General features: G+C 43.5%; 1 protein-coding gene across 2 annotated transcripts in view; it reads left to right on the top strand.

Moving 5' to 3' along the window:
* Window positions 1-22,682, top strand: part of grip1 (glutamate receptor interacting protein 1) — a 144,173-nt gene that overhangs the window by 82,231 nt on the left and 39,260 nt on the right. For both annotated transcript variants that reach the window (XM_078219825.1, XM_078219824.1), the window contains exons 13-14: window positions 1,855-2,000; window positions 3,129-3,209. In XM_078219825.1, the coding sequence (XP_078075951.1) occupies window positions 1,855-2,000; window positions 3,129-3,209 (227 nt within the window). The remainder of the gene's footprint in view (window positions 1-1,854; window positions 2,001-3,128; window positions 3,210-22,682) is intronic.

Here is a 22,682-nt window from a genome sequence, read left to right as displayed (position 1 = left end):
GATGGAAAAGGTCCTTAGGGATGGGATTTACGACCATTTAGAAAGATGCGGATTAATCCGAGATAGTCAGCACGGATTCGTGAAGGGCAAGTCGTGCCTCACAAATTTGATAGAATTTTTTGAGGAGGTAACTAAGTGTGTTGATGAAAGTAGGGCAGTTGATGTCATATACATGGATTTTAGTAAGGCGTTTGATAAGGTCCCCCATGGTCGGCTTATGATGAAAGTGAGGAGGTGTGGGATAGAGGGAAAGTTGGCCGATTGGATAGGCAACTGGCTGTCTGACCGAAGACAGAGGGTGGTGGTCGATGGAAAATTTTCGGATTGGAGGCAGGTTGCTAGCGGTGTGCCGCAGGGATCAGTGCTTGGTCCTCTGCTCTTTGTGATTTTTATTAATGACTTAGAGGAGGGGGCTGACGGGTGGATCAGTAAATTTGCTGATGACACCAAGATTGGTGGAGTAGTGGATGAGGTGGAGGGCTGTTGTAGGCTGCAAAGAGACATAGATAGGATGCAAAGCTGGGCTGAAAAATGGCAAATGGAGTTTAACCCTGATAAATGTGAGGTGATTCATTTTGGTAGGACAAATTTAAATGTGGATTACAGGGTCAAAGGTAGGGTTCTGAAGACTGTGGAGGAACAGAGAGATCTTGGGGTCCATATCCACAGATCTCTAAAGGTTGCCAGTCAAGTGGATAGAGCTGTGAAGAAGGCCTATAGTGTGTTAGCTTTTATTAACAGGGGGTTGGAGTTTAAGAGCCGTGGGGTTATGCTGCAACTGTACAGGACCTTGGTGAGACCACATTTGGAATATTGTGTGCAGTTCTGGTCACCTCACTATAAGAAGGATGTGGAAGCGCTGGAAGGAGTGCAGAGGAGATTTACCAGGATGCTGCCTGGTTTGGAGGGTAGGTCATATGAGGAAAGGTTGAGGGAGCTAGGGCTGTTCTCTCTGGAGCGGAGGAGGCTGAGGGGAGACTTAATAGAGGTGTATAAAATGATGAAGGGGATAGATAGAGTGAACGTTCAAAGACTATTTCCTCGGGTGGATGGAGCTATTACAAGGGGGCATAACTATAGGGTTCGTGGTGGGAGATACAGGACGGATATCAGAGGTAGGTTCTTTACGCAGAGAGTGGTTGGGGTGTGGAATGGACTGCCTGCAGTGATAGTGGAGTCAGACACTTTAGAAACATTTAAGCGGTTATTGGATAGGCACATGGAGCACACCAGGATGATAGGGAGTGGGATAGCTTGATCTTGGTTTCAGATAAAGCTCGGCACAACATCGTGGGCCGAAGGGCCTGTTCTGTGCTGTACTGTTCTATGTCTATGTTCTATGTGTGTAGCGTGAACTCCACTTTTGTTTTGTCCAGTTAGGGTCCCTAAAGCAGATAATTGTCCCTCTATCCCTTTAGCATACTCAAAGGGCCCAGTGCCTGTTTTATGCTGATGCCAAAGATACCGTCAGAGCACCCAAACCAATATGGCACAAACAGGTTTAAACCCCATTTTGAGCAGAGATGATTAACCTGAAGAAAGATGCACCAGTTTCATTCCCGCAAACACCCCCCGCCCCAGCTGACAGAATGAATTTCTAAGTCTAACTCTGTCATGGTTTCAGCTGCTTTGCTGGATTTCTTTTGCTCAAGATAGCAGCTTGAAAGCTCGTGTGTTACTGCTGTTCGACAGATTTATGCCTCGTACAAAGTATTGGGCGCAAGTTCATTTATAGAAAGTAACAGGTGGCAAGGATCCTTACCCGCGTCCAAACGTCACACACTTTTAAGCTCTGTCTCTCTCGCTTCCCGCAGTGCGTGTGACAGATGGTGTTTTTGTCCCTGTGTCTGGCAGGTGTGGAATGCTGCAGGTTGGAGACCGAATTCTGACAATCAATGGAATTCTGACTGAAGAAAGCACCCTGGAAGAAACCAACCAGCTCCTCCGCGATTGTGCGGTCACCAGCAAAGTCACCCTGGAGGTGGAGTTTGATGTTGCAGGTACACTTGGGGAAGTGGGCAGTGTTTGCGTTTAGGCATTATTGAGGAGGATATGCTGTCCCCTTCCTGTTTTGAAGGGGATAGTTTTCATTATGCAGAAATAAACTGTTACAAAGAAATACTTTTGTCTTAAAATAATTTTGATTTTAACCTGGTTGACTCCACACCGATGTTATTGATGCTGTGCACTTGCGCTGTTTCGTGACAAGAAATCAGCTTCACACGGAAGTCCTTGGGCAGAATTCTCTGGTCGTTCACGCCAGCGGGATTTTCTGGTCCCGCTGCAGTGAACGGAGACTTGGCTGAGCGCCAAATTCTCCGTCCTCGCTTGTAGCTGCAGCCGGTCGCAAATGGCTGGAAAATTCCGGCCCTTATTTATAGATAAGAAATTCACGCTCGGAATTATGATTATATTGAATAAAGTTTGTTTATTGGTTTCACAAGTAGGCTTACATTAACACTGCAATGTGAAAAGCCCCCAGTCGCCACACTCCGCTGCCTGTGCGGGTACACTGAGGGAGAATTTAGCACCTAACCAGCGCGTCTTTCAGACTGTGGGAGGAAACCGGAGCACCCGGAGGAAACCCACGCAGACACAGGGAGAACGTGCAGACACCGCACAGACTGTGACCCAAGCCGGGAATCAAACCCAAGTCCCTGCCGCTGTGAGACAGCAGTGCTAATCACTGTGCCACCATAATAATACAATTTGCTGTGCTCTCATCCAATAGCAAAGTTTAAATAAAAATGTGACTTTGTCTGCTTTTGGTTTGCCCAATCTGTGTCTCAGAATAGTGGAATACTGCAGCATAGAAACAAGTCATACAATCCATTCTATACCATTTCTTTTCTCCATAAAATGACTTGACTGCATCAAAATACCCCTTGGGAAATGATAATTTTGGATTTTATAGAAGAAATTTCAAGCCGGTAATCTTAACAATTTATACCTAATATAGGGCAAAAATGGATCAAACAATGTTTGAAATAAAATCAATACTGGACATCAATAATATAATGAATTCTGTTAAACAAATAAAAGAGTTGTAGTGTACAGTGGGAATGCATGACAAATTCACTTCACAGGTCAGATTCTTTTAAAACACTTGCTATATTTCCCTTGTGCAGAATCAGTTGTACCGAGCAGCGGCACATTTCACGTGAAGCTACCAAAGAGGAGTGGTGTGGAGCTCGGCATCACTATCAGCTGTGAGTACTTGTGTGAACCATGCTATTGCAATGTAACTTTGTGCAGATTCAATGTAATTTACACTGTACGATTAATATACTAGAATTGCTCATAAATCATGATGAGGCGTGCAATCCTGATGGTTGTACAAAATGATATTTGCAGCAACAAACATGTGACCGATCATGCGGTTAGATGAAAGCTGATCTCGTGCAAGCTTGGCATCTGACCTCAATGATCCTGGGGCTAGGACTCCTGTGTCTGATCACTGTGATGTGACCCTGCAGGAAAGCATGTGGGTGTCCCGACATTGGTTGAAATGGTGCCAGCTGAGTTATGATGGCACCTGGCATTAAACAGCTTGCCCACATTTACTGGGCAAAGACTTCCTCTGCGCACATGCAGCAGAATTGGACATGGACTTTTGACAAAGCATTTTATGATTTTTGACTAGTATAGCACACCAAGAAAATCATCCCCCCCTGTCTTAGGTTAGGACCCCACACACCCCAGACATCATCTCTTTCATTTGATTTGATTTATTATTGTCACATGTATTAGCACACAATGAAAAGTATTGTTTCTTGCGCGCTATACAGACAAAACATACCATTCATAGAGAAGGAAAGGTAAAAGTGCAGAATGTAGTGTTACAGTCATAGCTAGGGTGTAGAGACAGATCAACTTAATGCAAGGTAAGTCCATTCAAAAGTCTGACAGCAGCAGGAAAGAAGCTGTTCTTGAGTCGATTGGTACGTGACCTCAGACTTTTTTATCTTTTTCCCGAAGGAAGAAGGTGGAAGAGAGAATGTCCGGGGTGCGTGGGATCCTTAATTATGCTGGCTGCTTTGCCGAGGCAGTGGGAAGTGTAGACAGAATCAATGGATGGGAGGCTGGTTGGTGTGATGGATTGGGCTACATTCACAACCTTTTGTAGTTCCTTGTGATCTTGGGCATCTTCCACTTTCTCCTGTTGAAAAAAAGATACAAATGTCTGAGATCACGTACCAACCGACTCAACCGTGGGCAGCACAGTGGTTAGCGCTGCTGCCTCACAGCTCCAGGGTTCAATTCTGGCCTTAGGCCCCTGTCGGTGTGGAGTTTGCACTTTCTCCCCGTGTCTGCGTGGGTTTCCTCCCACACTCTAAAAATGTGCGGGTTGGGTCATGTTAAATTGTCCCTTAGTGTCGGGGAGACTAGCAGGGTAAATATGTGGGGTTGCGGGGATGGGGCCTGGGTGGGATTGTTATCAGTGCAGGCTTGATGGGCTGAATGGCCTCTTTCTGCACTGTAGGATTCGAGGAACAGCTTCTTCCCTGCTTCCATCAGGCTTTTGAATGGATCTACCTTATATTAAGTTGATCTTTCTCTACACCCTAGTTGTGACTGTAACATTACATTCTGCACCCTCTCCTTTCCTTCTCCCCTGTGTATTCTATGAACAGTATGTTTTGTCTGTATAGCATGGAAGAAACAATACTTTTCACTGTATCCCAATGCATGTGATAATAAATCAAATCAGATTCACATAGTGACACTGTGATCTCCCAGATTATTTGTGTGTGTCTTGGGCAAAAGATAAACCATCTTAGGGAAGCTAAGATAAGGAATGGGTGTTTGAAGAAGACATTCAGTCTCTAAGCCGTAATGTGCAGCTTCTTCCTTTCTGTCTGCTTTTTGGGGTTGGTTGTATTGCATTCTCTGCTGATTGTTTCCACTGATTTTCATTTCTTTGATGGTTGACTGAGTCAAGAGTTCAATTATCACTGCGACACAACACAGAGTAATTGAAATGATCATTGTTTGCTGGAGGATGCTCTGCTAACTTTGAATCAGCTTTCGCTACAGTAAAGAAAACTAATAAAAACATGAACCACAGAGCTGGTGAATGAATATACATAGAAAACATATTTACATAAAATATTTGTATTTATGACAATTTTGCTTCAATGAATCCAATGAAGTGTAATTTTTCAAGTACTCTACTTCATAAACGGGCATGTTTCTGTAAAATCACACGAAGATCCATTCTATAACTGTTTGGGATGGCATTTCTGTTTATTGCCAGCAGGAATGAGAGGCGATTCAGTTCCTTATGGTGGATTAGATTTTGCTGCCATACCACTCGATTTAAACGACTTTCATAGATGTCACTTCTGTAATTGGGGCATCAGAAAAGCAGCATTTATGCTGCTGAATCCACATTTACATTGCTTCCAGTGAATCATTGTAGAATCATAGAATGGTTACAGCACAGAAGGAGGCCATTCAGCCCATTGTGTCTGAGCCTGCTTTCTGCAAGGGCAATCCACTCAGAGACATTCCCCGCCTTTTCCCTGTTGCCCTGCAAGTCTTTCCTGTTCAGATAATCATCCAATTCTCTTTTGAAATCTATGTTTGAGCCTGCCTCTGCCACCCTTTTAGGCAGTGCATTCGAAATCCCCATTGTGTGAAAAAAGATTCCCTCATGTTGCCTTTGCTTAGAGTCATGGAGTTATAGAGATTTACAGCATGGAAACAGGCCCTTCAGCCCAACTTGTCCATGCCGCCCTTTTTTTTAAAACCACCAATCGTGGTGTCATCTGCTTGCTTCTTTTGGCAATCACCTTAAAGCTGTATCCTCCAGTCCTCGATCCTCCTGCCAGTGGGAATGGTTTCTCCTGGTCTACTCTTGGAATACTGTGCACAGTTCTGGTCACCCTATTAGAGAAAGGATATTATTAAACTAGAAAGAGTGCAGAAAAGACTTACTAGGACTTGATGGATTGAGTTATAAGGAGAGGCTGGATAGACTGGGAGGTTTTTCCCTGGAGCGTATGAGGCTTAGGGGTGATCTTATAGAGATCTATAAAATAATGAGGGGCATAGATCGGTTAGATAGTCAATATCTTTTCCCAAAGGTAGGGGAGTCTAAAACTAGAGGGCATAGGTTTAAGGTGGGAGGGGAGAGATACAAAAGTGTCCAGAGGGGCAATTTTTTCAGACAGAGGATGGTGAGTGTCTGAAACAAGCTGCCAGCGGTAGTAGTAGAGACGAGTACAATTTTGTCTTTTAAAAAGCATTTAAACAGTTACATGGGTAAGGTGGGTATAGAGGGATATGGGCCAAACGCGGGCAATTGGGCCTAGCTTAGTAGTTTTTTAAAAATGGCGGCATGGACAAGTTGGATTGACGGGCCTGTTTCCATGCTGTAAACCTCTATGACTGTTCAGGCACCTCTATCAAATCTCTCCTCAGGAAAACAGCCCCAGCTTCTCGAAGCTGTTTACATGGTTGAAGTTCCTCAGTTCTGGAACTATTCTAGTGAACATTAGTTGTAATACTTTTTCATCCTTCCTAAACCATGGTACCCCAATCTGGATGCAGTACAGGAAGTCCTCACTGAAAGTCGTGGTTGTATTCTGGAAAACTGCAACTTGTAAGAGAAACATAGGAACCTATGTTTCAGTGCAGCTAGGTTCTTTAGGACCTTCCTCATCAGAAAAAAACAAATATTAAAATATTATATCCTCTAAATTGAAATAGTTTACTTGCTGAATACCTACATTGGTGAATGGAATAACTTTTAAAAGGAAATAAGTTTAAAAATATACAAGAAAAATGTAACTTTTCACTTATGATTGAAGCAGCAAGATCCCAAAAGTTGTCAGCTTATTTTGAATGGGGACTAACATAACTGAATAAATATTAATCTAAGAATTTTATCTTAACTCTCTATATCCAGTGAGTCTAACTTTAGCAATAAGGAAACTATTGAAAAAAGTTCTGGCGGACAGAATTAATCACCACTTGGGGAGGCAAGGGTTAATTAAGGAAAGTCAGCATGACTTCATCAAAGGCAGATTATGTCTTACAAATTTGGCTGAATTTTTCGAGGTGGTGACGAGGTGTGTAGATGAGGCTAGTGCAGTTGATGTAGTCCACATGGACTTCTGTAAGGCTTTTGACAAGGTCCCATATCGCGCGGCGCAGTGGGAATGGTTTCTCCTGGTCTCTTCCTCTTGCCAAAAGAGAACTGCTGCCTCACAGCAGCAGGGACCCGGGTTCAATTCCCGGCTTGGGTGACTGTCTATGTGGAGTTTGAACGTTCTCCCCATGTCTGCGTGGGTTTCCTCCGGCTGCTCTGGTTTGCCCCCACAGTCCAAAGATGTGCTGGTTAGGTGAATTGGTCATGATAAATACTCCCTCAGTGTACCCGAACAGGCGCCAGAGTGTGGCGACTAGGGAATTTTCACAGTAACTTCATTGCAGTGTGAATGTAAGCCTACTTGTGACTAATGAATAAACTTTAACTTTTAACTTTAACATCAGAGGCTGATGAAGAAGGTAAGAGGCCGTGGGATCCAGGGCAATTTGGCAAACTGGTTCCAAAATTATCTTAGTGGCAGGAGGCAGAGGGTGATGTGCAGTTCTAGTCGCCATACTATATGAAGGAAGTGATTGCACTGGGTGGGGATGGATGCTGAGGAGATTCACCAGGCTGTTACCTGGGCTGGAGTGTTTCAACTATCAAAAGAAACTTGATAGGTCGGGGTTATTTTCCTTGGAGCAGAGAAGGCTGAGGGGGGACCTGATTGAGGTGCATAAAACTATGAGGGGCATAGATAGGGTGGATAGGAAGGAACTTCTCCCCTTAGCAGAAGGGTCACAAACCAGGGGCATAGATTTAAGTTAAGGGGCAGGAGGTTTATAGGAGAAGTGGGGGAAAACCTTTTCATCCAGAGGATGGTGGGAATCTGGAACTCTCTGCCTGAAAGGGTGGTAGAGACGGGAACCCTCACAACTTAAAAAGTTTTTAGATGACAATTTGAAATGCCACAACATACAAGGCCAAGTGCTGAAAATGGGATTAGAATAGAGAGGTCCTTGATGGCCAGCAAGGACATGATGGGCCAAAGGGCCTCTTTTTTAGTGCTGTAAAGCGCCATGGGGGGGGGGAAACATCCCATCCTGTCCACCACAGGTGGGACATGGACCAAGCGATGGTCCGTTGACCTCGGGCGGGATTTTCCAGCCTTGGGGCAAGCGCAGCCAGAAAATCCCGTCGTATGAGTCTATTACACCAATGAGTCCACATGAATCAACAAAGCTTTTCACTTAGGACAGCGTCTGATTAAATATCCTGAAATAATGACGTTAATTAATAGAATCTGACAAATTATTCAAATTGAATTGGATTTGAACAGGATAACATGCTCATATGTGCCACTTTAAAGAATATTAATCTGCTGCAGCCATAGAAGTTGTATGAAATACCAAACTAGTATGAATTGTGAAGTGGGCACAAATATATCTCAGTCAGTAACAGATGGACCTTGATCAAGCTGTTTTAGTTTGATAGAGACAGGAGAAAATTAAATTCTCCTAAAGGCACTGGAATGTATAAAACAGTTGTTAAAACATGTAAAATTGCACACTGCTACATTGAACTCATCAACTATTCCCCAGTGATTAATCGTGAACATACGCTATTTTATTGGTACAAAGTATAAATCATCTCGTTCCTCAGTCTTGTTCCACTTGTCTTTGTGGAATATCTGTTCACGAAAACCATGGTCCTGAGCTTGCTGTGGCAACAACACGTAATTGTGAATGTTCAATGTCATTACTCCACTGAAACTGACAGCAACTTTGGGAGTTTGGGCATGCACAGAATAACACAGAAATAAGACTATAAGACATAGGAGCAGAAATAGGCCACTCGGCCCATCGAGTCTGCTCCGCCATTCAATCATGGCTGATACTTTTCGCATCCCCATTCTCCTGCCTTTTCCCCATAACCCCTGACCCCCTTATTAATCAAGAACCTATCTATCTCTGTCTTAAAGTCACTCAATGACCTGGCTTCCATTGTCTTCTGCGGCAGAGTTCCACAGATTCATCACTCTCTAGCTGTAGAAATTCCTCCTCATCTCTGTTTTAAAGGATCGTCCCTTTAGCCTGAGGTTGTGCCCCCTGGCTCTAGTTTTTCCTATTAGTGGAAATATCCTCTCCATGTCCACTCTATCCAGGCCCCGCAGTATCCTGTAAGTTTCAATAAGGTCCCCCCTCATCCTTCTAAACTCCAACGAGTACAGACTCAGCTCTTCATTCCAGGGATCATTCTTGTGAGCCTCCTCTACTCCTCCCTTTTAAGACCAGCACAACCTTCCTTAGATACGGGGTCCAACACTGCTTACAGTACTCCAAATGGGGTCTGACCAGAGCCTTATACAGCCTCAAAAATACATTCCTGCTCTTGTATTTTAGCCCTCTCGACATGAATGGTGACATTGCTTTTGCCTTCCTAACTGCCGACTGAACCTGCACATTAACCTTAAGACAATCTTGAACAAGGACTGCCAAGTCCCTTTGTGTTTCTGATTTCCTAAGCATTTCCCCATTTAGAAAATAGTCTGTGCCTCCATTCCTCCTTCCAAAGTGCATAACCTCACACTTTTCCACATTGTATTCCATCTGCCACTTCTTTGCCCACTCTCCCAGCCTGTCCAAGTCCTTCTGCAGCCCCCCGCTTCCTCAATACTACCTGTATGACATTGCAGATGTTGTTGTCAGTGGGTATCCCCTCCTGCATAGGATGCACTCTGAGCTCTCACAAAGAAGCAAAATGAAAGATTTTATATTCGGCCGATCGGGTCTGTACCGACCACAATCCCACCCGGGCCCTATTCCTGTAACCCCACATATTTACCCTGCTAATCCCCCTGACGCTGGGGTCAATTAATCAAGAACCTATCTATCTCTGTCTTAAAGACACTCAATGACCTGGCTTCCATTGCCTTCTGCGGCAGAGTTCCACAGATTCATCACTCTCTCGCTGTAGAAATTCCTCCTCATCTCTGTTTTAAAGGATCGTCCTTTTAGCCTGAGGTTGTGCCCTCTGGTTCTAGTTTTTCCTATTAGTGGAAACATCCTCTCCATGTCCACTCTATCCAGAACGCACATCTTTGGACTGTGGGAGGAAACCAGAGCACCCGGAGGAAATCCATGCAGACACGGGGAGAATGTGCAGACTCCACACAGACAGTGAGCCAGTCGGAATTGAACCCAGGTCCCTGGCGCCGTGAGGCAGCAGTGCTAACCATTGTGCCACCAAGCCGCCCTAACTTTCTTTGAGGTCAACAGCAAGTGTGCCTGCTTCACCACCGCCAAAGTCCAGGCTCCTTTTTTTCTCTAACTGGCATTGGAGAATAAGCAGGTTGAAGTAACATCGTGGACCTGGGATGCTTGTCTCGTTTCCTTAATTCCTTTTTCAAGTGGCCTTAGTACTGATTATCATAATGTAGCTCAGCAAAACTCATTCAGTAGTGCAGTTCATGGCTCATTAATTAAGCAGTTTGATTTTTTTTAATGACTCACCGAGTTAATAACTTGCCAAGAACAAATTAATGTAGCTTGTGGTGAGCACCTGCTCTTCACCAGCCAATATATGTCAAACATCTTGCTCGAGAGTGAATCTGAAAAGGCATCAACTTCAAGCTGCACAGGCAAGATTTCTTCAGGTCAGCACTCATAATTATATCATGAATGAGCTCTCCATCCACATTTAAGATGTTGCCTTAAAGAGGGAAAAGCAGAGGACCCCCTCTGTCATTGACAGTGGAGCGTTTTTAAATCTGGGGATGGTTAATTATGAATACGGTCTTAGATCTTGCTTGCGTGTTAGTTGAACATTTTCAAGTTGAGTTGAGCCTTGGAGAAGTTCGTATTTTGTACCAAGTTCGAATCCCGCCACAGCTGATGGTGAAATTCGAATTCAATAAAAAATCTGGAATTAAAAGTCTACTGATGACCATGAAACCATTGTCGACTGTTGTAAAAACCCATCTGGTTCATTAATGTCCTTTAGTGAAGGAAGTCTGCCATCCTTACCTGGTCTGATCTGCATGTGAGTCCAGAGCCACAGCAATGTGGTTGTCTCTTAAATGCCCTTTCAAGGTTAAATGCTGGCTCTGCCAGCGACACCCATACCCCATGAATGGATATAAAAAAAGAATTCTGCTCTAAAATGTAAAGTACAGACTAAATGATGGATAGGTGAGAGTAATGAGTCTTACTTACTCACTCTCACCTATTCATCATTTAGTCTGTACTTTACATTTTGGAGTAGAATTTTTTTAAATTCTTATTTAGACAACATAAGTGGTGAGCAAAGTTAATTTATGAATGTCATCTGTAATGGGAGTTAACAGTAACTGTTGCCTAAAAACACACTGAAGAGTTTCTTGGCCTCTGCTAATGGGTAAGAATATGTTCATTTTTGGTGGGGAGTAGTGGCAAAACTATTCCCTTCCCAATCGCCACCACCTTTCCCTCTGCTTTCTCCCCCACTTACCCCTCCTATTTGCCCCTTTGTCCATTTTTGTTAATGTTTTAAATGAATGGCGAGGTGATCGAAAACATGGCCCAAAAGATACATCTTCAGAATGATCTTAAATGGAGGAGAGGCACATGGGTTTTGGCCAGGATTCAGAGGGGGCAATTCCGTAGCATAGAGCCTAATTCACCGGTGATACAACTGCCAGTGGTGGAGGGAAGACAAGCACAGCAATGCGCAGGAGACAAGCAAAAGAAGTGTTCTGAAGGAGGGATTTTATGGCACTGAATTAGGTTACTGCAAAGGAGGAGAATGTGCTTCAGGGAAAATGGAGAAGAAATGGAGAGTGATAATTTCAAATGCTAGGCTTTGTGAGGAGCATGAGCTACTGGGTGTCACCAATGACAGGGGTGCCGAAGGAGGGGAACTTGGTGTGGGAAAGGATAGAAGCAACAGTGTTGAAGGAACTGAAATTTACCGAGTGGAGGCCAGCCAGGGTTAAAGTATCTGACAGTAACAAAGAATCTCTTTGAAATCCAGTTCAAGCAGATTTGTTTCTATTTTCTGTACCCGGGTTTGTACAGACTATCCTGTACAAAAGGATAGAGCTTTTAGCCAGAATTGAATGTCCTTTGGATGACAAGTTTGTGTCTAATGGAATTTTTTGCAGAGGTGACTGAAGTAGTAGACATGGGTAGCACGGTGGTACAGTGGTCAGCGCTGCTGCCTCACTGCGCCAGGGGCCCGGGTTCAATTCCTGGCTCGGGTGACTGTCTGTGTGGAGTTTGCACATTTTCTCCGTGTCTGCATGGGTTTCCTCCAGGTGCTCTGGTTTCCTCACACATTCTAAAGATGTGCGGGTTAGGTTGATTGGCCATGCTAAATTGCTCCTTAGTGTCAGGGAGACTGGCTAGGGTAAATGCATGGGGTAATGGGAATAGGGCCTGGGTGGGATTGTGATCGGTGTAGACTCGATGGGCCAGATGGCCTTTTTCTGCACTGTAGGGATTCTATGAAAGTGGGTGTGACTGTTACTCATGTGGATTTCCAGAAGACATTTGATAAAGCCCCTCGGAAGAGAAGCTCATGAAAATGTCATCTATATGGACTTTAGTAAAGCGTTTGACAAAGTCCCTCATGGTAGGTTGGTGCAAAAGGTTGGATCTCATGGGATAAAGGGGGAGGTGGCTAGATGGGTGGAGAACTGGCTTGGCCACAGAAGACAGAGGGTGGTAGTGGAAGGGTCTTTTTCCGGCTGGATGCCTGTGACTAGTGGTGTTCCGCACCACTAGAAGTATTTCGCACACGTAGATTCAAAATAACAACAACTAGGTTTATTGCAGGAGCTGTTGCCTGTACAGGGTAGAAACTGAAACTTAAAAAGGAGCCTGTGAAACAGCCCAATGACATCACCATCAAATCATGGACTGACTCTTAAAGTAATCATGCAACCACTTAAATATATAACAAGGTCCAAAACAGCGTGGAAGTGCTGGATCATAGACCATTTAAATGTCATGAACAGTTACAAAAACATCATAAAAGTTAATGGAATGCTGACATTTTTATCTAGATGATGAAAATGTAAGGGGGATAGAAATCACGTATTAGCTTGTTGGATCACACCTGTAAGCAGTTTGGGCACCACACCTTAAGAAGGATACATTAGCCTTGGAGGCACTGCGGCATAGGTTGACTAGAATTAAACCTGGACAATTTAAGGTTAGGTTACAATGAAAGATGAAACAAATTTCATATAATTTAAAAGGTTAAGGGATGATTTGATCAAAGCTTTCACAATATTAAGGGAAACACTTAAGGTAGATTGAGGCATACAAAGTATTTTCACTGGTTGGAAAGTCTAAGATAGAGTCTAGTCTAAATATTTGATTCAGACCTTTCAAGAGTGAGATTAGGAAATGCACAAAATGAGATAGAAGTTTGAAATTTTCTTTGACAAATGGCAATTAATACTAGATCAGTTGTTTTAACTCTGAGATGGATAGTTTTTTTTGTTAGATAAATCTGTTGAGTGATATGAACATAAGAACTAGGAGCAGGAGAAGGCCATTCAATAAGATCATGGCTGATCTTTTCGTGGATTCAGCTCCACTTACCCGCCTGTTCAACATAACCCTTAATTCCTTTACTGTTCAAACATTTATCTCTCTTTGCCTTAAAAACATCCAACGAGGTAGCCTCAACTGCTTCACTGGGCAGGGAATTCCACAGATTCACAACCCTTTGGGTGAAGAAGTTCCTCCTCAACTCAGTCCTAAATCTGCTCCCCCTTAATTGAGGCTATGCCCCTAGTTTTAGTTTCACCCGCCAGTGGAAACAACCTGTTTCTATCTAATCTATTCCCTTCATAATTTTATATGTTTCTGTAAGGTTCCCCCCTCATTCTTCTAAATTCCAATGAGTATAGTCCAAGTCTACTCCATCTCTCCTCATAAGTCAACCCTCTCCCCTCTGGAATCAACCTAGTGAAACTCCTCTGCACCCCCTCCAGCATATCCTTTCTCAAATAAGGAGGTCAAAACTGTACACAGTACTCCAGGTGTGGCCACACCGGCACCTTATACGGCTGCAACATAACCTCCTTGTTTTTGAACCCCATCCTTCCAGCAATGAAGGACAAAATTCCATTTGCCTTCTTAATTATCTGCTGCACCCGCAAAACAACCTTTTGTGATTCATGCACAAGGACACCCAAGTCCCTCTGCACAGCAGCATACTGCAATTTTTTATCATTTAAATAATAGTCCATTTTGCTGTTATTCCTACCAAAATGGATGACTTCACATTTACCAACATTGTACTCCATCTGCTAGACCCTTGCCCACTCACTTAAACTATCTGTATCCCTTTGCAGACTTCCAGTGTCCTCGGCACACTTTGCTCTACCACACATCTTAGTGTCATCTGGGAACTTTGACACACTACACTTGGTTCCCAACTCCAAATCATCTGTGTAAATTGTAAACAATTGCAGTCCCAACACTGATCCCTGAGGCACACCACTAGTCACTGATCGCCAACCAGAAAAACACCCATTTACCCCCACTCTTTGCTTTCTGTTTGTTAACGAATTCTCTATCCATGCTAATACATTACCTGTAACACCATGCCCCTTTATCTTATGTAGCAGCCTTTTGTGTGGCACTTTGTTGAATGCCTTCTGGAAATCCCGATTCACCACATCCACTGGTCCACTGCAATTGTAATGTCCTCAAAGAATTCCAGTAAATTTGTTAAAATGACTTGCCTTTCATGAACCCATGCTGCGTCTTCCCAATGAGACAATTTCTATCCAGATGTCTCACTATTTCTTCCTTGATTGATTCAAGCAGTTTCCCCACTAAAGAAGTTAAGCTAACAGTTACCCGCCTTTTGTCTACCTCCTTTTTTAAACAGCAGCGTCACATTTGTTGTTTTCCAATCTGCCGGAACTGCCCCAGAGTCCAGCAAATTTTGGTAAATTACCACGAGTGCATTTGCTATTTCCCCGCACCATCTCTTTTAGTACCCTGGGATGCATTCCATCAGGGCCAGGAGACTTGTCTACCTTTAGCCCCATTAGCTTGCCCAACATGACCTCTTTAGTGATAATGATCGTTTCAAGGTTCTCACCTGCCATAGCCGTCTTGTCATCAATATTTGGCATGTTGTTTGTGTCTTCCACTGTGAAGACCAACACAAAATATCTGTTCAATGCCTCGGCCATTTCCTTGTTTCCCATTATTAAATCACCTTTCTCATCCTCTAAAGGACCAATGTTTACTTTAGCCACTTTTTCATTTTATATATTTGTAGAAATGTTTGCTATCTGTTTTTATGTTCTGGGCTATTTTACTCTCGTAATCCATCTTACTTTTCTTTATAGCTTTTTTTGTGGCTTTCTGTCGACCTTTAAAGATTTCCCAATCCTCTCGTTTCCCACTAATCTTTGCCACTTTGTATGCATTTTCTTTCAATTTATTTCCTTAGATATCCATGGCTGATTATTCCTTTTTCTATAGTCCCTCCTTATCACTGGTATATACTTTTGCTGAGCACTGTGAAAAATCGCTTTGGAAATCCTCCACTGTTCCTCAATTGTCCCATCATAAAGCTTTTGCTCCCAGTCTATCTTAGCCAACTCCTTCCTCATCCCATTGTAGTCTCCTTTGTTTAAGCACAAGACACTGGTATTGGATTTTACCTTTTCACCCTCCCTCTGTATTTTAAGTTCAACCATACTGTGATCGCTCCTTCTGAGAGGATCCCCAACTGTGAGATCATTAATTATCCCTGTCTCATTATAAAGGACCAGATCTAGGTTGCTCCCTCATAGGTTCCATTACATACTGTTCAAGGAAACTATTGCGGATACATTCTATGAACTCCTCCTCAAGGCTGTCTTAACTGACCTGGTTTGACCAATCAACATGTAGATTAAAATCCCCCATGACAATTGCCGTAATTTTTACATGTATTAGTTATTTCTTTGTTTATTACTCGCTCCACCATGATGTTATTATTTGGTGGCCTATAGACTATGACTTTTTCTCCTTAATATTTCTAATTTCCACCCAAATGGATTCAACCTTTTTCTCCATAGAACCTATATCATCTCTCACTACCGCCCTGATGTCATCCTTAAATATCAGAGCTACACCAACTCCCTTACCTTCCTGTCTGTCCTTTCGAATAGTCTGACACCCCTGGATATTTAACTCCCAGTCGTGACAACCCTGCAACCCTGTCTCTGTAATGGCCACTAAATCATACTCATTCGTGATGATTTGCGCCGTCAACACATTTACCTTGTTTCGAGTGAAGCAGTTGAGGCTACCTTGTTGACTGTTTTTAAGGCAAAGATAGATAGATTTTTGAACAGTAAAGGAATTAATAGTTATGGTGAGTGGGCGGGTAAGTGGAGCTGAGTCCATGAAAAGATCAGCCATGATCTTATTGAATGGCAGAGCAGGCTTGGGGGACCAGATGGCCTACTCCTGCTCCTAGTTCTTGTGATTGCTACGAGATTTAGGCAAAGTGCCCTTATGCTAGTTTTTATACCTTTTTGAATCCTAACACTTCCATTAATAATGTCTCCTGAGTTCTCCTTCCTTTTAACTTCTTTTGTAATGTTACATGTAGTTGAAACCTCCTCCCCATGTGCTAACCTGCTGCTTTGAAACATAGAAACCCTACAGTGCAGAAAGAGGCCATTCGGCCCATCGAGTCTGCACCGACCACAATCCCACCCAGGCCCTACCCCCATATCCCTACATATATACCCACTAATCCTTCTAACCTACGCATCTCAGGACACCAAGGGCAATTTTTAGCATGACCAATCAACCTAACCCGCACATCTTTGGACTGTGGGAGGAAACCGGAGCACCAAGAGGAAACCCACGCAGACACGAGGAGAATGTGCAAACTCCACACAGACAGTGACCCAAGCCGGGAATCAAACCCAGGTCCCTGGAGCTGTGAAGCAGCAGTGCTAACCACTGTGCTACCGTGCCACCCTTTGCTTCCCATTAACCATTATACATCCTGTAGTTTTACCCTTCCTTTCCCCCTTACTTGCTGGTTTAAAGTCTTTGTGACCATCCTATTTATCCTTTCTGCTCGAACACTGGTCTCAGAACGGTTCAGGTGAAGACCGCCCCAACGGTACAGATCCCTCCTGTTCCAATATTGATGCCAATGCCCCATAAAATGGAACCCCTCTTTCCCACACCATTCCTTTAGCCGTGTGTTTATTTCCCTAATTTTCTCATCTATGGATCAAAGGCAGGTATATAGGGTTGGGCCATGGTATCTGGAAACAGGATTGGATGATTGGCCTGTTTCTGTTCCTATGTCTTTTGTCTCATTTAATGGTAAGCTGTCTTGTGCTTAGGGGTTTGAGTCATAATAATCCAACACAATTCACCTGACTGTCTAAAGCAAGGTCTATTCTGCTGCATCAAAGTCCAACAACATTCTCAAATTGAAGCAAGTTTTCCAATACAGATTTAATCCAAACTTGTACATACAAGCCTCCTTTGATTTAACAATAGCCTCCATTTGTATTCTCCCATAAGTACAGATTGTCAGCTTTGTGGGCACACTTGTATCTTTGTTGTGTAACTGGAAGAGTTTAAAGATTTAAGAAGTTTATTTATTAGTGTTACAAGTAGGCTTATATGAACACTGCAATGAAGTTACAGTGAAAATCCCCTAGTTGCCACACTCCGACGCCTGTTCGGGTACACTGAGGGAGAATTTAGCATGGCCAATGCACTTAACCAGCACGTCTTTCGGACTGTGGGAGGAAAACGGGGCACCGGGAAGAAACCCACACAGACACGGGGAGAACGTGCAAACTCCACACTGACAGTGCCCCCAAGCCGGGAATCAAACCCAGCTCCGTGGCGCTGTAAGGCAGCAGTGCTAACCATTGTGCCACTGTGCAGCCCTAAGAGTGAACCAGAGAGCTGAGTCCAAATCCCACCATGTCAGCTGGGGAATTTATGTTGAATGAATTAAATAAATCTAGAGGGGGGGGGGGGGGACCTGCCAGATTGTATAAATGCCCATCTCATTCATTAATACCCTTTTGGGATGGAAATCTGCCATCCTTGCCCAGTTCGGGCTTTAAATGACTCCATACTCGTCATACGGTGGTTGACTTTTAACTACCCTCTATGTTGGCGCAGTAGGGCACTCACTTGTATTCAAGAAGGTGACTCGCCATCACCTTCTCGAGGGCAATTAGGAATGGGCAATAAAAGTTGGCCTTGGCAAGAGCACGCTTGTGTTGTGAGTGAATTAAACAGTATGGTCGAATTTGTTTCTGTGTATGCCGGTACTGCACTGGCAACACCCGGGTCCCATAAACTAACCGAGTATAAGACTTAGCATATTTACAGAGATGATACTGCTAGGACTCGCTGTACATCCCACTTTCCCGCCTACGGATTTGTATTGAAATAGCATATTCAAAAATCCTCTGTGCTTTAAAATATTCAGGGTCACAGTTTGCTCTTTGTTATGTAAATTCTGTTCCTAGACGGGCACACACAATTGCAGCAAGTGAATTTCCACCGCTCGGTAGATAGGGGTATGGAAAATTACGAGAGACCTTCACCTTACTGATTCAAATTCATTTTTCAAAAAGGAAGTGTAATGTTGATGGATAGCACGTCACCAAGCACAATGACATGATTTATTCAGACTGATTAACGTATTTCTAAAATATCCAGTGTCCTCCATAAATATTCCAGTGCATATTAAACACACATGCTGTTACAGTTCATGCATTAATGATAATAAGTCTCAGATGAAAGCTAATGTAGCATGTACGAAACTTGGCTTGGAATGACCTCTGACAGAAACCAGTAAGACATAAATAATAAATAAGTATGTTGGTCCTACATAGATTAACAGATTTTGGTAAAATTAGATCTAAAACGCATACTATGATGAATTCCAAAGCTGTTAAATAATCTAATTTTGATTACTTGAGACACTGAAATCTGAACAGTCTAGAAATGTCACTTTAAATGCTGAGACTACAGCGTCGAGATTTATTCTGGTATGAAACAAGATAAGAAGTTTAACAACACCAGGTTAAAGTCCAACAGGTTTATTTGGTAGCAAAAGCCACACAAGCTTTCGAGGCTCTGAGCCCCTTGTGCAGGGGCTCAGAGCCTCGAAAGCTTGTGTGGCTTTTGCTACCAAATAAACCTGTTGGACTTTAACCTGGTGTTGTTAAACTTCTTACTGTGTTTACCCCAGTCCAACGCCGGCATCTCCACATCATGAAACAAGATGTCAGAAACAATTAACTGAATAAGTGGGCGGCACAGTGGTTAGCACTGCTGTTTCACAGCACCAAGGATCTCGGTTCGATTCCGACTTCGGGTGACTGTGTGGAGTTTGCACATTCTCCCTGTGTATATGTGGGTTTCCGCCAGTTTCCTCCCACGCTCCAAAGATGTGTGGGTTAGGTTGATTGGCCATGATAAATTGTCCCTTAGTGTCAGGGAGATTAGCAGGGTAAATACATGGGGTTACGAGAATAGGACCTGGGTGGGATTGTTGTCAGTGTTGGCTTGATGGGCCGAAGGGCCTCCTTCTGCATTGTAGAGATTCAGTGATGACTCTATGAAGTCCAGAGAGCATGCTGATACCTGTGTAGACTTTGAGTGCTCTGCGTGGTTGAATCTGAGCTGTTCTTGGGTTAATTGTGCTTGTGATTCATGAATAATTGGTATTTAAATTGTTAGCACACCAGAGCACCAATTTCTACCCAACCCATGCGGTGTGACTTGGTGCATGGGTAGTGAATTTGCACCATGTTACCTCCACACATCATTTTAGCTGCCTTGAGTTGGACATTGTGCAGGCTGCCTCAGGCAGACTGAGGCCGAATTAAACTGGGTAAGTTGTGGTTTGTGATGCCATTGGTGCCACATCACAGTTATAACTCCTAGGATTGGGAGGCCTGCATAGTGCCAAACCTACCATCAAAAACTGACAGCAATCACTAGTGGGCCAGAAGAAACCCAGGAGACATTTTTTTAAAAACACAATCTAATCTCCAGTTTATTGTTTATGCGTGAATCTCCTGTTGAAGTGTAAGCATCCTGATTGGCTGCAGGGTTTCTGTGGCGACCAAGTGGAATCAGGTGGTCTTGTCTGCTGCTGCTGTGTTTCCATCATGCATGCTAAACATGGCAGCACTAAGCAGGATAAGCCATGAATCTTTGGGATGATTCAGTGCAAAAGCATGGACCATGACAGAACAGGACATCCAAAGATTAGAAAGTTGTGAAATGTGGTTCTGGAGAAGGATGGAGAGAACATGAACCATGAAAAAGAAGGATGGTGGAGGAGGATAAATCGTTGATGAATATCACCAAGATAAGGCCACAAGACCAGACTTGCCATATTCTAAGGCATGAGAACTTGCTGAATCAGGTGATTGAAGGGAGATTAGAGGCCTGTAGTCCCAAGAGAGGGAAAGAGAATGATGATGATGGTATCATAGAATCCCTACAGTGCAGAAGGTCGCCATTCGGCCCATCGAGTCTGCCCCGACTCAAAGAACATCTTACCCAGGCCTGCCCACCCTAGCTCCATAACCCAGCACATTTACCATGGCTGCGCCACCTAATCTATACACGTAAAGGGCAATTTAGCATGGCCAATCCACCTAACCTGCACATCTTTGGACTGTGGGAGGAAACCGGAGCAACCGGAGGAAACCTACACAGGCACGGGGAGAATGTGCAAACTCCACACAGACAGTCACCCGAGGCCGGAATCCCGGGTCTCTGGCGCTGTGAGACAGCAGTGCTAACCACTTTAGACAATTTGAAATGATGAGTATCTGAAGGGAAGCAAGCTAGACAGTGAAACAGGGAGAAATGAGCAGAGAGTCTGCCTTCTGGCCGATCACCAAATAACCTCTATCTGGTGCAGAATGATTTTTAATAATAAAACACCTTTTCCCTATTCAAAGCTGTAAAACCTCGTCTTAGTTTTCTTCACATTGATCATCTTCCTGCTGATCCGTCCCCAAATTTGTTGCATTATGTCGACAGCATCTGCGTCTCTGCAGCTTGCTCTCAAGACTATTTGACAGACTGATATTTGGTGAAAGATCGGGGTGGCAGTAGAGATGTCCTTCTGTCCAATATTGTGACACCCTGTCACTTGCTGAAGGAACACACTACGTGTTCAGTCATCCAACAGGTTGTGTGGTAACTTCTCACTTGCGTTGCCCTGGGGTCTTGCTGTGTAAATTTCTTACTGTTCTCCCCCAGGCATTTAAATGTCCCCTTAAACTATTTAACTGCTGTTCCGTAAATCAATTCCAGGTCAACCTGTTGGCAGGATTCACTTTGCGCTGCCCAAAGAGAACCTCGAGGGTTAACAGGCAGAAGAAAATTCTCCCAATTGACAGTTAATCCTTAAATAGTGTGTAGCTGATCATTCCTGGGCTACAACCTGGAGTTCATTTGTCTGTCTTTGTACAACACGTTCTAGCCAATTTGTTTTATGGAATTCTTCCCAGTTTTTTGCTGAGTGATCACATTTGTGATTTGCTAGGTAATGGACAGTAATTCTGTGTGGTATGCACAAAGGAGCATCGAGCTTATTGGTGGCATCGTTAAAAAGTTGTATTTAATTTCCAGGAAAATTCTGTTTGGTAAGCAGCGTCCACGTAAATTTGGTGGAGGTGAACCTATCCTCTCACATATATATGTGTATATATCTGTGTGTATATATATGTATATATGTGTATGTGCATATATATATGAATACATTTTTGTCAGATGCATCATAGAACTTTTTATGTAACATTTCTGAAGTTCAGGAAAATTGAAACTGTGGAACACTAACTGCAAATAAATGCGTTTTGCTACAAACTGTCATATCGTGCCGTACAGGAGAGAAATGTTTGAAGAGAAATGTCACCAAATGAATAACTCATCATCCCACTACATTTTGGATTCACGAAGGGCGGCACAGTGGTTAGCACTGCTGCCTCACAGCGCCAGGGACCCGGATTCAATTCTGACCTTGGGTCACTGTCTGTGTGCAATTTGCACATTCTCCCCGTGTCTGCATGGGTTTCCTCCGCGTGCTCCGGTTTCCTCCCACACTCCAAAAGATGTGTGGGATAGGTGGATTGACCAGTAAATTCTTCCTTAGTGCAAGCAGGGTTTAACAGGGTAAATACGTGAGGTTACGGGGACAGAACCTGGTGGGATTGTTGTCGGTGCCGACTCGATGGGCCGAATGGCCTCCTTCTGCACTGCAAGGATTCTATGATCATTTAATGATGTACTTCTTTTGCTAGGATTAACTGATTTTGAAAAAAATAACAATAGCCACTTATGTACCACATTTAGTGTAATGAAACATTCCAAGGCACGTTATTAGGAGCATTATAAAACAAAATTTGTTTATTCCACCCTTACATTACCCCCTCACCTCTCCTTTCCTGAAGGCACTAACCTATGCTGAGATATAATTTTCCATTTCTTGACCATTTTACAGTACCTCAACCAGCCGACCCATTCTTCATATGTTAGCTTAGCCGATGAGTGCTGAGATGCTATTCACCCATTGTGGTGAACCATCGTTGGTTCACCACTGGGGTTGTTATTGTATTACTGTTGGGCTA

Source organism: Mustelus asterias, chromosome 9 (genome assembly GCF_964213995.1).
Source record: "Mustelus asterias chromosome 9, sMusAst1.hap1.1, whole genome shotgun sequence".
NCBI classification, from domain to species: Eukaryota; Metazoa; Chordata; class Chondrichthyes; order Carcharhiniformes; family Triakidae; genus Mustelus; species Mustelus asterias.
This window is presented reverse-complemented; position numbering and strand designations above follow the sequence as displayed.